We start from the raw sequence: 18,008 nt of genomic DNA, 5'->3' as shown, positions 1-18,008 counted from the left end.
TGGCGCCAATCAGCTGTTTGGTGCCACAAGTCTGGGAGGGAGAGACGCAGAGCGGGGCGGCGTGCTCAGGGGAGGAGGCGGAGCAGAGGTGAGCTGGGGCGGGGAGCGGTTCCCCTGCGCGCCAGCCCCCCCACGTTACTTGCTGAGGCGGTCCTCCCCCTACCCCAGCTCACCTCCGCTCCACCGCCGTGTTACTTGCTGAGGCGGTCCACCCCCTACCCCAGCTCACCTCCGCTCCGCCTCCCCGGAGCGCGCTTTTGGCCGCCCCCAACCACTTGGCACCCTAGGCGGCCGCCTAGTTTGCCTCGTGGTTGCACCGGCCCTGCATTCAATGATTTTCCTTGTAAAGCTGGACAACGTAATTGAATGGTTAGGCTGCTAGTGTGCAGAAACCACTGCTGATCATGCTCATCAATACTGTCTCATTGTTTCCTTACACTCCCTCATCTGTTTATATTCATCTGTTGACTCTTGTCTTATATTCAGACTGTAACCATAGTTGCTGGAACTAGGGATGCTGCTGCATCCCCTGGCTTGAAGTGATTTCCATTATATACAAGATTTACAGTTTGGTTCAATGGTTCTCAGTACCCCCCGCTATAAACATTGTTCCAGCACCCCTGCCTGTAACAGGGACCATCTTTTTGTTCTGTTTGTACAGTCCCTTGTCTCTTTCTCCCAGTTTCTGCATATAATTTTTCATATCTCCCCTTAAGCTTGGAGCAGCAGCCTCCCACATCCTGTGTTGCTGGGGTTACTCCCTCTGCTCCTTAAAGCCCTGTTCTTGCTTGAAACTTTCCTATACTGATCCTCACCAAGTGTGGACACACGGCCTTATGTTTTCCGACTGTGTATCTCCCCCCCCCCCTTTGATCTAGTTAGACCAATTCCCAGCCAATGGGAGCTGTGGAGCCTGCCTTCAGGCAGGGGCAGCGTGTGGAGCCTCCCTGACTGCCCATGCGTCTAGGGGCTGCAGGGACCTGGCTTCCAGGAGCCACATGGAGCTAGGGCAGTCAGGGATCCTGCCTCAGCCCCAGGCCCCCACTGCGCCGCCAACCGGACTTTTAATGGCCCGTTGGCATTGCTGACTGGAGCCGCCAGGGTCCCTTTTCGACTGGGCGTTCCGGTCGAAAACTGGATGCCTGGCAACCCTAGCCGCATATGGCCTGTGGGCTGTCGGTTGAGAACCACTGAGCTAGATTGTAATCTCAGGGCCTTTGTGTTTTGCTGTAAAGCACTGAATACCCTTCTAGTGCTCTCGACATTCATATCACAATCGATAACCACCTCAGAAAGGCCTGGGATTGACTTGGCCTGGGAGGCTGAACTCCCTTCCAGATTTCGGGCTGGCCCTTCGGGGCAGGGGGACAGGGAGGGGCACTCTGACAGGGCCGTGTACGGAAGCTTCACTAGCACTGCACATGCTGTTCTAATTCGGAGAATAAACAGAGGATTTCAGTCTCCAGGGCTGTCTCTCTCTCACAAGCATGAAATTAACATCTCACACTTATTCCACCCTCCCCCCCAGCTTTTTGCAAACAGTCAGTTTTGAATTCCACATGCAGTGGAGTGGAGTGAAGATCTGATGGGGAGAACTTGTTTTAATTCATTTCACATACACACCGACATGGCGGGTTCAAAATGTGGCTGCAGAACGCTTTGATTCCTGTTCTGGGCCAGCTACTCTTTGGCTGCCTATTTCCACCCAATCCCCTTCATTCCCCAGCTGCTCCTGCCTTTCAGGAGCTCATCCACTCCTCTTTACACTGGGCCCAGGCCACAGATTGGTTGGGAGCAGTGGGAGATCCTGAGGGATGAGGGAAATGCTATTTTCAAAAAGGCAGGTTTCTCCGCTTGTAAAGCTATGGGGATGTTATTTCATTAGGTAGTGGCCTGTGTGTGTGTGTGTGTGTGTGTGAGAGAGAGAGAGAAAGAGTTTGGGGTATATTTTTCAAACTGAAGGTTGTGGCCTTTAGGAAAAAATACACCTGTATTCTGCAGGAATACATAATCCTAAACACTGCCATAGTGCAATTACTGTGCTATCCCATAGCAGGCTTTTGTTAGGGGGATTCCGTTCCCTATGACACACACGTTAGTTGATATCTGTGGCGTATTGGCCATGGATAGTTCTACCCCCAGTCACAGTGAACACACTCCCCCCTGAAGTCAGTCAGCTGGCCCACCGCCAGATTCCCAGAGAATGAAAAATGAGGAGGGTGGGGATGGGAGGAAGTATTTATTTTCCCCGGGAGTGTTTGCCCTTTTGAATGCTAGTTCTGATACTTATGTTCCCATCCTCCTCTTATACTTGTATGTTGCATTCCTGTTTCACAATCTTGCTCTGTCTTGTCTGTTTGGATCTTACACTCTTCAAGGCAGGGACTGTCTTACTAAGTATTTGTACTGGGTTTAGTGTAATGCATGACTCCTACTCTAGATTACCATTAGGTGCTATTATACGCGATTAGCATACCCATGGGATCTCAGTGGAGTCAATTAGGCTTCATGGGTGCAAATGAAAGCCCAGTGTGGGTAAATATTTTCTTGATGCAGAGGTAAATTCATTAGTGTGATTTGGGATGCCTAGCTAATCTGATTTGTTGTTGCCTTCTAAGGATATAACATATAATTCCTGAGACTGCTGTGTTTTTAGATGCTAACCGAAATGAACATACTTTAGCATTCCTTTGGGAAGCTTCAGTGACTATTCTCATGATGTCTGATTTCGGAAACATTGAATGCACTTTTGCAGCAATGATTTTTTTAAAACACCTTGATAGACTAGTCCACCCCTTTATTGGGTTATGGGATCCTGCCCTTCTCCTGATGTATTTCTAGGGTTGCCAACTGTCTAATCGTGCAAACCCAAAGACCCTTGCCATGCCTGCCACCCCCCTTTCCCGAGGCCATGCCCCTGTCCTGTCCCTTCTGAGGCCCTGCCCCCTCTCACTCCATCTCCCCTCCCTCCATCGCTCGCTCTCCCCAACCCTCACTCACTTTCACCAAGCTGGGGCAGGGGGTTGGGGTGTGGGCTCTGGGAGGGAGTTTGTGTGCAGGCTCTAGACTCGGGCAGGGAGTTGGTGTGCGGGGGAGGGGGGTGGCTCTGGGAGGGAGGGGGTTCAGGGTGCAGGCTCTAGGCTGGGGCAGGAGATTGGGGTACAGGAGAGGATCAGGGGGTTGGTGCTTACTTTGGGCAGATCCCGAAAGCAACCGACACATTCCTTTGGCAGCAGCTCTTACGTGGGGGGGACAGGGGGTCTCCGTGCGCCAATGGGAGCTGCGGAGTTGGTGCTCGGGGTGGGGGCAGTGCACGGAGACCCCCTCCTCACCCCCCCCAGGGGCCGCAGGGATAGTGCTAACCGCTTCCGGGAGCAGCGCGGAGCAAGGCAGGTAAGGGAGCCTGTCTTAGCCCCGCTGCCATGCCGGACTGTTAGTGCCCAAAATCTCCTGGTTTGGCTGAACTAAACTGGGCGCTCGAGCCTGATTCCAGGAGACTCCTGGCGAAAGTGGGAGGGTTGGCAACCCTATGTATTTCTGGGGGGTGGGGGAGGAGGGGAAAGCTCTGTGTTTGAGAACATTCTCGGAATGCTAGTGGGAGGGGGTTGCTGGTGGACAAAATTGTTATTACAATTTGTGTACTGAGTGACTTCCTTTTATTAAAAAAAGCAAATAATTTGACTTTGCCACTCATTTATGGGCTAGCTGACACAGAGGTTTATTTTAGGGCTTGTTTGCACTACAAAGTTAAGTTGATGTAAGGCGGCTTATGTCGACCGAACTCTGGAGGTGTACATGCTGCAGTGCTCCTCCCGCTACTTTAACTCTCCTGCTACGCTGACCTAATAAAACCACCTTGATGAGAGGCATAGAGCTGAGGGTGACATATTTAGAGCAAGGCAGTGTCAGTGTAGACACTACGGTGCTTACGGTGTCCTAAGGGGCCTCCAAGAGGTGTTCCACAATGCCCGCCATGCCCACTCTTGTCACTGTTTTGAACTCCACTGCTCTGCAGCCAGATTCACAGGCATATGCCTCTCGTCTTTTAAAGCCCCAGGAAGTTTTGAAATTGCTTTTCCTGTATGCAGCAAATGGGCTCCTGCCTAGAGTACACAGGAGGTGCTGGATCTCCTGGGTCTCTGGGAAGAGGTGGCTGTACAGCATAGCTCCATTCCAGCCACAGGAACTTATCTGGGGCATGGAGGAGAAGGGCTAGCAGAAGGTAAGGGAGGCAAATAGTCGCTCTGGTGCGAAGCTGCAGACATGCCGTTTCTACAAGGAGGGGCCTGGGGTTAGGGTGGTGGTATATGGGTGTGGGACTGGTCAGGAGAGCAGTCAGGATAGGGGCTGTGGGGGAACGTGGGGGCTGAGGTCAGGGGGCTGGTATATAGATGGGGGGCTGAGGGGAGTAGTCAGGGTGCTTACTCTTAGGTTGTGGGAAAAGAGGGCATGATTCTGAGGAAGAATGAAAAGAAACAGAATCAAAACTTTCCCTGGACAAGTAAAAACAGATACCACTGGTACTCACTTTTTCATGTAGATGTAAACTGCACAGGTTAAATTACTGATGGAGGTTGGTGCAATTTTTGTACATCTATTGTAGATTATTCATTAAAGAAAAGAAGTTTACTTCTCTTGAGGAAGGTTTTTATGTTAAAACAAAACCCAGTTTTCAAGACATCTTTACTTTAGTAAACATGGACAGAAACAGATTTGCATTACATTGCACATATTCAGAATTGGAATGAACTTTTGTTATCTGGACAATATGACTTGGATGATCACAGATGCACAGTAGTATCCTTTGAACTCTCACCTCTGTCAAAGGAAGGAGCGAGGTGTCTCAAAATCAGTTTCAGAAAAAAACTGGGCCAGTGCCTCCAATTTCAAGAATCTCTGTCCCTCCACTGCACCTGTAGTTATTTTTGCTCTGATATGCTCTTTTGAATCTATTACCTCAATTCTGTATTGCAGAAGTAGTTCTCAAATGTATTTACAACAGAATTCATAAGAGCTAGTAACTGCAAAGAAACATAAGCAAAGGAGATCAAATCCTTTCCTCTTTGCATCGGTGCACAAGTCCTGATATAAAGAGAAATCACTGTAAGGAGACACAGGGAGAGAATCACAAAGGAGTTCTCTGTACACCTCATTCTGCAGTGTGCTGCATGTGAGTTACAACACTCTACAACAAATCATTAGATAATAATCTCTATCTGAAACAAATTCATATGTATGAGGTTTGTTTTAACCCTGGGTGAAATCTCCAACCAGAGAAAGTGTAATGAGAAAAGAAACAACATTCCAGGACCTCCCTGCGCTCCCCCACCCCCATTCCAAGTCATTGATAAAAATATTAAACAACAGAGGGCCAAGAACACAATCCCTGCAGGACTCCACTAGAAACACTAACCTGCGGAAGTCTATGTATATTACATCAAAACTATTATTACCTTTATGAACCAATCTCACCAAAAATATCAAATTAATTTGACAAAAACTTATTTTCTATAAACCTATCTTGGTTGGCGTTAATTTTATTATCCTCCTTTAATTTTTTTTTTTTTTTTATTAAAGGAGTCCTGTATCAACTACTTTATTATGTTGCCTGGAACTGATGTCAGGCCTACAGGTACCCAAGTCATCCAATTTATCCTTTTTAAATTTTTGGCACAACATTAGCTCACTCTCTGTCCTCTAAAACTTCCCCAAAAACAACAAGGAGTCCGGTGGCATCTTAAAGAGTCCGGTGGCATCTTATTCTCAGAAATAACAGATTTATTTGAGCATAAGCTTTCATGGGTAAAACCCCCACTTCTTCAGCTGCATGGAGTGAAAATTACAAGATACAGACATAAATATACTGACACAGGAAGAGAACGGAGTTACCTCACAAGTGGAGAACCAGTGTTGACAGGGCCAATTCGATCAGGGTGGATGTAGTCCACTCCCAACCATAGATGAGGAGGTGTCAATTCCAGGACTTATTGAAAATCATCATTAATGGTTCAGAGAGCTCCACAGCTCTTTTAAAACTCTTTGATGCAGGTTATATAGACCTGCTGATTTAAAAATGTTTAACTTTAGTAGCTGCTATTAAACATCATCCTTAGTTACTGCTGAAGTGGAAAGTATTTAATCATAATCTTATGATATGTATATACCATCTCTTAATTTTCCAAATATAGAATAGAAACATTTATTGATCACTTCTGCCTTTTCTGCATTATTACTGACAATTCTACCGTGTCCATCTAGTAATGGACCAATACCAGTATTAGAATTCCTTTTGTTCTCAATATACTTAAATTCCTTTTTATTGTCTTTAAAGAGTTCTCATTGGGTCCTTTTGCTTCCCTTATCAATTTTCTATACTTCCTAGCTTCTTATTTATATTCATTGATATCAGCTTCTCCTTGTCTCCCTTTCTTATATTTATTTTGTATAGCTGCTTTCACTTACGTTCTAAGCCAAGGAGGTGGACATTGTATTTATACAATCAATTCCCAGCACATTGTCTAACCAGGATAACTGTGAACTCTTATCAATTAACACTCTTAAGTCTGCAGAGCCAAAAATGAATGGAACATTGCCGTTAGGTTGCAAAACATGTCACTGGTAGTCAGGGATCTGCTTTCTAGCTGGGAAGGAAGAGATTCCCCCACGCCTCTCCTGAAAACAATCTTCACAACATTTCAACCAAAAGGCTTTTATTAAACTAATGGAATTGAAGTTCTTGCTGTACAGAACAATAACTGGTTGTCACCTCTGACCTCACCATCCAGCAATACAATGTTCCATTTTGGTCTAAAACAACCTGATTTTCAGATGGTATTCTCAGCAGTTTTTTGCAAAAAAAAAAAAAAAAAAAATGTTGAAATGAAAACTGTTCAAAACAGGGTTGGGTTTGATGAATTCCCCCCCCCCCCAAAAAAAAAAAAAAAAAAAAAACGGTCCAGGAAAACTTTTTGAAATTAATGAACAAAATGGACACTTTCAAAACAAAAAAACCCCCAAGTTTCTGGTTCAAAATGACTTTTCATTTTGAAAAAAGTTTTCAAGGGTCAGATTGAAACTAGCTATTTAGAAATTATTGAAACACTTTGATTAACCCAATCAAAAATTTTCATTTTTTTCATTTGCAAATATTTCTGAGATTTCAACTTTTTGTTCTCATGCAAGACTGGAAAACATTTCAAACTTTCAAATAGTCACGGGACCTTTTCCTACCCAGCTCTAGTATGAAGCTGGGCTCTCAAAAACAGAGGCAGCCAAAAATCACTTGTCATTTTTAGAAAGCTTAGCCTAGTATATTAGCTGATACATTCTCTGCCAGGGGAGTTTGGTTCTCAAACCACAGGGAATAACTTGGATGTAGCATTTCTACATTATCCTGTCAAATGTGGCACAAATCCTGGCACTTCTTCCTCATTTGTCAGCAAAACGTAATAGCAGACACAGTGTATGAGGAGGCTAAGTTATATCAGGAATGAGAGAAGGCAAAAACAACACAGAACTTAAAACCTACTGACCACTATACTTACCTGCATGCCTCCAGCTTTCATCCAGACCACAACACATGATCCATTGTCTGTACCCAAGCTCTAAGATACAACTGCATTTGCTCCAACCCTTCAGACAGAGACAAACACCTACAAGATTCTATCAAGCGTTCTTCAACTACAGTACCCACCTGCTGAAGTGAAGAAACAGATTGACAGAGCCAGAAGAGTATCCAGAAGCCACCTACTACAGGACAGGCCCAACAAAGAAAGTAACAGAACTCCACTAGCCATCACCTTCAGCCCCCAACTAAAACCTCTCCAGCGCATCATCGACCTACAACCTATTCTGAAGGATGATCCCTCACTCTCACAGATCTTGGGAGACAGGCCAGTCCTTGCTTACAGACAGCCCCCCAATCTGAAGCAAATACTCACCAGCAACCACACACCACACAACAGAACCACTAACCCAGGAACCTCTCCTTGCAACAAAGCCCGTTGCCAACTCTGTCCACATATCTATTCAGGGGACACCATCATAGGATCTAATCACATCAGCCACACTATCAGAGGCTCGTTCACCTGCACATCTACCAATGTGATATATGCCATCATGTGCCAGCAATGTTGCCATGTACATTGGCCAAACCGGACAGTCTCTACGTAAAAGAATAAATGGACACAAACCAGACATCAAGAATTATGACATTCAAAAACCAGTTGGAGAACACTTCAATCTCCCTGGTCACTCGATTACAGACCTAAAAGTCACAATACTACAACAAAAAAACTTCAAAAAGAGACTCCAACGAGAGACTGCAGAATTGGAATTAATTTGCAAACTGGACACCATTAAATTAGGCTTGAATAAATAGTGGGAGTGGATGGGTCATTACACAAAGTAAAACTATTTCCCCATGCTTATTTTTTCCCCCTACTCTTCCTCACACCTTCTTGTCAACTGTTGGAAATGGACCATCCTGATTATCACTACAAAAGGTTTTTTTTCTCCTGCTGATAACAGCTCACCTTAACTGATCGCTCTCGTTACAGTGTGTATGGTAACACCCATTTTTTCATGTTCTCTGTGTATATATATCTTCCTACTGTATTTTCCAATGCATGCATCCGATGAAGTGGGTTTTAGCCCACAGAAGTTTATGCTCAAATAAATTTGTTAGTCTCTAAGGTGCCACAAGTACTCGTTCTTTTTACAGAAATTAAAATAGTTCCTACCTGGAATAGAGGAAGGAGGAGCAGTTAGTCATTTGAATTGGCCATTTTAGGGCTGCCCAGATATAAAGGGCTAGAGAAGAGCATGCTGGGAAGGCCATTGTAAAAGGGTGAATCCAAATAGGAAACTCCAGTGATAAGCAGGATGCTTAAGGGGCAGCAGTTCCAGCTAATGGACCTGGAAGGAGTTAAATTCCTAGATCTCAAGACCCAGGATATGGGTGTGAGACACCCTGAAACTGTGTTAAACAAAGCCATCTATCTCAGGTTTCTGGGGCATTTGTACTGACTTTTTATTTTTGTTGTCTTCTCTCTGCCAAAAAAAATCCTGATTCCTTTTTATCATTCTCTGCAGCCTATGATTGAATTGTCCTGTCATATCCTCATACAGTATCATAGAAAGATCTCTGACTATTAGCACTCTGTTGCTTTTACAACATAGACTGTATTGCATTTGTTAGCTACTCAAACATTGTCCATCGCTAAAGGCAAGCTATTCTTGTCAGACAAAGTGACCACAGCACATTTTGTAGTGCAGCAGCCTCAATATTTACATTTTATTTTACTGTGCTAATGCAGTTATCAAAGATGGGATTCCTAGTGCATCCTCCGAATGAGCAAGATTCCAGCCATGGGAACTTTTCCTCTTAGCTGTCTATAGAAGCCTCAGGTTTAATTATTTCCATCAAAGCCTGACATCAGCAAAGAAATGTGTTGCCCATTGTGATGGATGTGACCATTCAGCTTGCCTGAGGTATAAATCACACCAAAAGTGTTTCACTTGCACCAAGGAACAAGTAAAGCAGGAAAAGAAAGGTTAGAGTGCTTATGTTTCTAGGAAAAAATGCACCTTTCCCGCTCTAGGGCATTCTCAGAAACACAGCAATTCCAACAAATGCACTTAGTAAACTGAGCTCTGTGTCAAACCTCTCATTCCCTGGAGGTTTGTGCTGAATTCTGATCTCGGCTAAACAGAGGTCAGTGGAATTACTCTGGATTAATTTAGATGTAACTGGAATTTAACTTATTGCATTAATTGTGGTTTGGACTCACTGGGATCTAGAAACAAAGATGTATAAACTCTGTTGCTTCCAAGGGAAGAAAACATTTATTTCGTGACATTTTGGCGGGATGGTGTGTGTGTCAGTTGTGAACAATATAGGCCAAATCCTAGTCGTTGTGCCCAGCCCAAATGAATGGGCCTGGACTGGGAACCTGTAGGCTGGACAGGTAGGCTGCAAATAGGGTAGTGAGGCTGCTCTGAATCCTCTGTGATTGTGGTGCCGTGTCTCTTTGTGAGTCAGGTGGGAGGCTCATGGTAAGACTACACCTGTCGCAGATCCACTAGTCCCTAGTACCTCTCTCTGCCCCGGGCATGTGGAGCTCCACAAGAATACAGCTCCAAGACACAGACTTCATTCAAGGCCTTCCATGCCTGTGGGTGTTGAAGGGTGATTTGCCCGGCTGTGAACCGCTTGTCTCTTTTTCACTGTTTACCTTCTGCTGACAATGCTTAGCCAAACATCCAGAGCCAACAGCTCTTTGGCCAGACTCTGCTTTGTTACAGCCATGCTGACATGAATGGGGTTAGGTGGTCAAATGGGTGTCACTGCAATGCTTGGCCTGTTACCTAAATTAGTTACAAGTGTTTGGATCAGTTTTAATATAAGAGCAAATTGGGTTCTGGAGTTTTTATAGGGAATCAAACAAATCCACCAGGATCTTTTTGCCAGTTTTTGCCCCTCATCCTACACCTATAAGGCCCTTTTTTTCATTGAAAGGTGTTTGAGAATTATTCTTGCGTCCTTCCTATTCTGCATTCTCCTTGACACTGCAGGTTTCAAGTATACACTCAAAAGTTTTGGAGACCGCCTCTCCCCCTTTTGTAGTCTGACTGGCCTGGACATTTTCTAGAAAATATTGCCTAATGCTGAATTCGCGGTATCTTTAAATGAACGCTGAAGGGTTCCTCTGCCCCCCCCCCCATTTATTTATTTTTGGCTGAAACTCAGAACTGCTCTCAGGCTTCTGTTGTATTTAAGTGGCTGGGAAAGTGGAAAATGGTAGCTGCTTCTGAATTAATTATAGCATGACAGGCATAGTCATGTTATAAAAGGAAAAGTAAACTTGTTGGATTCTGTCTAGATACAGAACATTCACTATAATGTAACTGGCCAGGAGCTATGAAAGTAGCCAGATCATTCATTCACTCACTCAGGGATTGGCAACCTTTGGCACACGGCCCGTCAGGGAAATCCTCTGGCGGGCTGGGATGGTTTGTTTACTTGCAGCATCTGCAGGTTCGGCTGATCGTAGCTCCCACTGGCCGCAGTTCGCCATTCCAGGCCAATGGGGGCTGCGGGAAGCAGCGGCCAGCACAGCCCTCGGTCTGCATCGCTTCCCGCAGCCCCCATTGGCCTGGAGTGGCGAACCGCAGCCAGTGGAAGCTGCGATCGGCCAAACCTGCAGACGCTGCAGGTAAACAAACTGTCCCAGCCTGCCAGCAGATTTCCCTGACGGGCCGGGTGCCAAAGGTTGCCGATCCCTGCACTAACTGGTCCTGCAAATGCTGTATGCCATGTTCTGTTAGTGGGCATGATCCTGCAGTCTTTGCTTGGGCAAAATTCTCACTGATGTCATCAGTTCAAAATTGCTGTTTCATTGTTCCTAAGCACACATGATGTTCTTCAAACATGCATCATTGTGGCATGTGTCATTATTAATTTCAGGAGGGGAGGGGAAAGTGTTTTTAGAGCCTGACTTTTACATGATGACCTCTTCTTGTTGTGCCTGTGATTTGTGGACACACAAGTCCAGAAACCATCTAGGCATTTAGGCATCTAAGTACCTAAATTGCAGGTGCAGTTTTTGACCGGCAGAACCCCCTGGCTGCCGGCATAGGACAATCCATCGAAACATTTCCGATCCACTCCAGTTAGCACAACAGCTTGCTTGTTCCCACCTCGAAGAGATGTAAAAGATTTACATCAAAAGTGGCACTTACAGCCCCTGATACAGCAATGTACTTAAGTGCATGAGTAGTCCCACTTCAGTCCATGCATGTGCTTAAGTGCTTTGCTGGATTGGGGCCAATAATGTGGAAAAATCCGCCTTTCCATTTGAAGGCATTGAATGCAATGAAACTTATGCAAAGAGGGTTACGATGCCAGAAGCCTCGGCATCCTTTGTTAGCTGCTGGAGCTGCTTTTGTGCTGCCTTGGACAGATCTTCAGCATGGGGCAGTGAGTGGATGACTACGCAGATCCACCTGCCATTTCCCCACTTAGAGGTGCAAATGTAGTGATTATACAGGTTACGGTAACTCTGTTACCGCTCCACAGCCTGGTAGGAGGACTCCAACTCCCACACACCAGTCCAGTTACTCAGGCTCTGGGCTTAGAAGAGAAACCAGCCCTAAATATGTAAGCAATATTTATTAGCCCAGGTTTTGAAAATCCGAGCATCAGTGCCTTTGAAACTACTTCCACTTTGTCAATTACAGATAGGAGAAACCTAGCTTGTGCAGTAGGTCTCCATTTACAGAATACACTGCAGTTACTAGAAGACTGATTCTCCTTCAGCGAAGCTCTGTATCTATCACCAGTGTCCCCAGTGCTGTACAATGTCCTCCCCTTGATAAAATTCAATACAGGCCTCGCTTGTGTTTGACACTGGGTATAACTGGTATCAGTTCAGTTTCCCTCGTCTTCACTGCTGTGAAACAAGCTGCCCTGCCTGTGCTATCAGTCAGATGCTGTGATTGAAAAAAAAGACAATAAAATATGAAGAGAGACAGACCGTCATTAACTATAGAGCTATACAGTATCTAGCACAATGGGCCAGGTTGGCCGCTAGGCACAGCTGCAATATAAATGTTAAAGTGTTGACAGACTTAATTACCACACTGTGTCTTAAGTGTATTTCCACTTCTCATCTTTTGAACCGAAGGATTACATCTCTACAAAAGCCTGCTGCACAAACACCTGCAATTGATTACTCTAGTGTAACAGTCTAAGATTAAGCAGGCCGCTAGGCAAATGCTTCTGTTATCTACTCATCCGGATCGCTCAGGGCTTTTCTGCACAGGGTAATAGCCCACAGTAGCTATTCCACAACAGCTCCCCTTGTGGACACTCTTATACTGCACAAAGAGTCCTTTTGTGCATTTTAGTTTAAGCTACTTTAAGAGGAGCGCACTTAAAATTCACACTCTAGCTTATTTTTAAGAGCTTTCTCATGTAGACAAGCCCTCAACCATGCCATTCTTCTCACTTCTGAAGACGTGAGACAGAGATATGTGCTAACTTGAAACACTAACACTGTCACTTATTGGAATTATACATATATATATATACAGGCTAAAATTTTCTTCAAATACTTGCAGCCAGATTGTGGTCTCAGTTATGTCAGTGAATATGATTGCAGTAGGGTTATGCCAGATTTATAGTGGTGTAACAGAAGGACAGAATTTGGCCCTGAGTTTGTAGTTGCTTTCTTTCTTTCTTGGCCAACCTATCTTTCTTAAATTGTCTTATTTCCTCTCCTTTGTAGTAAACTCAAATTATCATAAAATCCTTGGCGGTTTATGGCTACAAAGCTGATTAAGCTGCAGGGTTGTTATACTCAATAGATCTAATTGATCTAAGTAGATGCAACTGAAAGTTTTGGCCCAGATATCACGTGAGTGCATAGCTCCCACTGACTTTATCCCTGTTGCCTGCAGAACGTGATCCCTTCGAAGTTTATGAACTCATCATAAAATAGCTACAGTCAGACAATACACACAAATCAATGGGGTTTGGGCCTGTCTATGGAGCACAGGATCATGCCCAAACAAATTGCTGAGCTCGGTAGAAATCAAGGCCTGAACTCTGAGGGGTCTTGCAAAATGCTCTGCACCAGGCTGATGCAACACCTCTTCTCCTCAGTAATATCAGATGTGATACCAGACCACAGTTTTAGATTACAAAATGGGTGCATGAACCCAGAATAAAGAGGAAATGGCAGGAGAAGAATAGGAGTAGTGAGGAGGAGACAGAGATGTTAACAGAGAGGCACTGAATATAGCACACAAGCCTGACTTTTTCCAAAATGTCAATAGCCTGAGGTAACAGGGCATGGGGGAACATGTACATGTCCCAGGCCATTGAGCCCTTTGAAACTGGGAGTGGTAGATACAAGCTCATGATTAGGCACAAGCATGTGACCTACAGGAAGCCAAAAATAAAGCTTTTTGCCTGTTAACCAAGAGCAGCAGATAGGCACCCCAGAGTCAAACCCTAATGTGGGTCTCACTACAGTATTCAGGAAGGGATATACTTTCCCTTCCCAGCTGGTTGAAGTGGGAAAGGCCTTGGGTTGGTATACTCAGTACTCTGAGTACCTCTGTTCTGCTTTTGAGTTTGTGTTTTAGAAATAAAGGAAGATCTCAAGCCAGGGATGTGAAGAGACCTTTTGTTGGGATGTAATTTTTCTATCCCTGGCTGGCCAGTCTGCACATGGGCTTACATACAAACTTTCATTTATGTGTGTTTTAGCATTTATAACAATTACGCTTTCTTAAACTGTCACTGACTTTGGCATTGTTTATGGGGCATTTATTATGGTCCTTACGGATGAAGTGCTCTTGAATACATTCTCAAAGCTGTGAGTACTTTTTCCAAGACATGAAGCATAAGACACCAGTTTTGTAGGAAATGACCGTGCTAACTTTTGGAAAATGTTGACTTTTTCATGGCAACCAGTTTGGCCAGTGTGAGGAAAACTTGACTGTACATTTCTATTGGAATTTTTCTATATCTGTTCAGTATGTGATGGAATCCTATCTGCAAGAACACTTTTAATAAACATTTTCCGCTAACACCTGTATGCCATAAAATAGAGTTTTCAGTTTCAAATCACATCAAAATCCATTCCATGCTTTATGCATTATTAACATACGTATGCACATCTGGCACTATAAATGCACCTCTGTACAAATGAGCTTATCCCTTACCTCGAAGATCTTACAGTTTTGTGAGTAGGTGACCATCAGCATGAGTAAAGAGCACCACAGTCTAGCCCTAAATAAGATGAAACTTTAAGACTAACTTTCACATGCCAGGACAGCCTCTGTTTTAAGGCCTGGACAAGATGAAAGTAGTGTACATCTGCAACAGAACTAGCCGGTCCATGTAGAAGGGGCAGAGTAGAGTCTACGGGCTCTAATACTTTCCCTTCCCCAAGAACAGGTGAATGTCCCACTGCTGTGTTTATGCCCAATGGGTTTCCAAAACAACAGGTTACTGGGGTGGGAGTGGAGCTAGGTACAGCTGCTCTGTTGAGCACTGTCCCTTGGAAAATCTGATTGCCTGAGGAGATTCGCACAGGAATTTAATGCTACTAGTTTAAGCATCAACTTCTGCTCTGCTGTTCCTAAGGCCCTTTAGAGGAGGTAGGAAAAGAGCCAATCACAGCACAGCTCCTATGAACTCCTACTGGAAAGACAGAGGATGTCTCTTTCCTTCCAAGCCATTTCCCTCCTCGGATGCGATTTCATGTGGGATGGGGAAGGTTTTACTCATTGCCTGCAGGGCCGGCCCCAGCTTTTTTGCCGCCCCAAGCAGCGAAGAAAAAGAAAAGAAAAAAGAAAAACCCGACTGAGCTGCCGCCGAAGAGAAATAGAGGCAATGAAGGACCCGCTGCCGAAGAACCAGACGTGCCGCCCCAATAACGCACAGAGTGCCGCCCCTTTCTATTGGCTGCTCCAGGCACCTGCTTCCTTCGCTGGTGCCTGGAGCTGGCCCTGATTGCCTGGTAAGTCCACTGCAGCTCCAGCAGACAAAGCTGTGAAGACAGCACACAAACAGATGATGTATTAAAAGTGGGTAACATTGAATAAATAACTTGCATTACTTTAGTGGATAGCAATTAAAATCTTCAGAGCTTTGTGTTGTTGCAGACAGCAGGAAGATATTGCTGTGCACTCTCCAGCCCTCCAGGTATGTACTGATGGAAAACTTGTGCAGATCCCTGATTGCCAGTCTAATGGTATTTAATGAGGACAAATTAAAACTGAGCAGTCCAACCATGCAATATTTGTCCGTCTTACATAGTTAATTACTTGCAGGCAGCCAGGCTTTGTTCTGCATCCCTCTGTCCAAATGACATTTTTTTTGTTCTTCTCGCATCCTGTTTCCTTTAGAAATAAGGATAGTTTTTTCCCTAATTTCAACTTTGTGGTTTGGATGGACGGACCTGACCCTTGCATAAATTAGAGCTGCCTCGTGGGCTTTCAGAAGTCCCATGTGATAGCCACACGGTGGTAATTCTCTGGTAATTTGATTTATCGCACCAGCTGCCAGGAGGCATATGCATTTGGATATTAGCAGAATGGGCACCCACTCAGAAAAACAATGCAAACACTGCAAAAAGCAATCGGCAATGCTACTGCATTTCATTAACGATGAAGTAGGCAGACTGCTGGGGATTAAGGAGGACTTCTTCCTGATATGATACAGTGACTGTAGTCTCTGGTAGATGAGCAGTAGCAGAGCCATTTCACAGTCACTGCGCTACAGCAGCTGGCCACGGTCGCCTCCACAATCGTTGATTACCACATCAGGGGGATCGTCCTGTTGATTCCCATATTTAGGGATTCTGGGCTAGGTCCTGAAGCCCAACACAGTGAACTGAACAAACAGATAACACTCCAGGAAAATCATGCAGTAAGTGTAAGTGGCAGTTGTGTCTGGGGGCCAGCTCCTCAGATGGTATAAATCATCAAGGTAATTTCACTAGGAACATTCTACATAGTGGATTGAGACTGGCCCATACATAAGAATAAGGACCAGTGAGAATTAAAATGAGCAACAACCTAGGATTGTACTTCTTATTCAGATTTCAGGTAGTTGGTCTATTGTGATTAACAAATAGGGCTGCAGAAACCAGATTCGTTGTTTTCCATGCTGATATTTGCTGCTGTCTATTAGGATTGCATTTTCACATATGACATTTTATCTGCCTTTCTCTGAATGTGCAGTTTCAACTTGGAGGAGTTGCAATCTGGTTAGGGAAGGACTTTCTGTGTGAATTTTGCAGCATGAATGAATTGTTCAGGAGCCCAGAGCAATAGACCGTTTTATTACATGGAAACAAATAAATGAACAGAAACAGATACTGAACTGTATCCAAAATAGCTCCTAAAATTGTATAGTGTCTGTGTTTCTCATTACAGGAGGACTGTACCATATGGGCTGTCTAACTACCGAGGCAGTTTCAGAGGCAAAAGGTCTACAGGACAGCTTTGCGAGAGCACAGAGTATTTAGATTGGTCTTTATCACGGTGCTCTTGTTTGGACATACATGACAAACAGTGCATGTTGTTTTGCACAAGAACCCAGGACAGCAGATGGTGAGGGTCTTTGATTTCTTGTTTTAAAAATAGTAAGGTGAATTCTGAACATCCCTGAACCTACATACAATTAGCTATTTCATTCAAATGAATTAATCAAGCTGCACACAACAAATTAAACTGATTAACAAATTTGTTGATTCTAAATGAAATTCTCACAGAAAGTAGTTTAATATTGCTTTCTGGATTTTTGTTTTAAATGATGTGGCATCCATGAAGTAGCAGAGCTCCTGTCCAGTTGGGAGAATGAATAGGATAATTCAGAGCATGTTTAAACCTACATTCTTTTCAGACAAAAGGAAAAAAAATCCAGGGCATATGCCTGTTTTCTTCTTTACCAAGAAAAAAGTACATCATTTGATATCTTAAAAAATAGCTCTCTATTGGTGACTGACAAAATGGAAGTGGTGACACTAAAATAATCCTAAACTCATTATCTTTTCCACAGTAATCAAGGGTCACTGAAAAAGACAGCAGAGAAAGAGCAACGCAGAGAAAATGAACATGCCCTCATTCATTAGCACAGAGGGTCCAGGCAGTTCCTGAATAGAGAGGTACAGTATATATCTGCAAATTCTACTTTATGCTGGATAGAAATGTTAATTTGGGTTCTTGTGCATACAAAGATTTAAATCTTGCTCTTAGTTCAAATCAGTGAAGTATCATGAGCTGAAATGAGAGCAGAATTTGGCCAAGCAGTTTGTTTTGTAACTTTATTACTTTGCAGAAACATTTAAGGAGCTCTCACAGGAATGGCCTCAGTTAGTGCTGATGAATCAGCCAGAACTTCTAAGGATTTTGTCTTTCAGACCTTAAAACAGATTTATTGGCACTGGTCACATGTTTGGTGTTTTTAGTGGCTGTTTACTTAGGTTTGA

The 18,008-nt window shown here is 44.2% G+C and overlaps 1 protein-coding gene across 1 annotated transcript in view; it reads left to right on the top strand.

The window, feature by feature from the left end:
- The window catches only part of EDN3 (endothelin 3), a 32,008-nt gene extending 14,357 nt beyond the window's left edge, over positions 1-17,651 (top strand). Inside the window, exons 3-4 of the mRNA XM_077832336.1 lie at positions 16,954-17,130; positions 17,579-17,651. Of these exons, the coding sequence (XP_077688462.1) occupies positions 16,954-17,130; positions 17,579-17,651 (250 nt within the window). The remainder of the gene's footprint in view (positions 1-16,953; positions 17,131-17,578) is intronic.
- Positions 17,652-18,008: the final 357 nt, after the last annotated feature.

The sequence above is a fragment of the Eretmochelys imbricata genome, chromosome 13 (assembly GCF_965152235.1).
Source record: "Eretmochelys imbricata isolate rEreImb1 chromosome 13, rEreImb1.hap1, whole genome shotgun sequence".
Taxonomy (NCBI): domain Eukaryota; kingdom Metazoa; phylum Chordata; order Testudines; family Cheloniidae; genus Eretmochelys; species Eretmochelys imbricata.
Note: the sequence above shows the minus strand (reverse complement) of the source record. Positions and strands in the feature narration are given on the sequence as shown.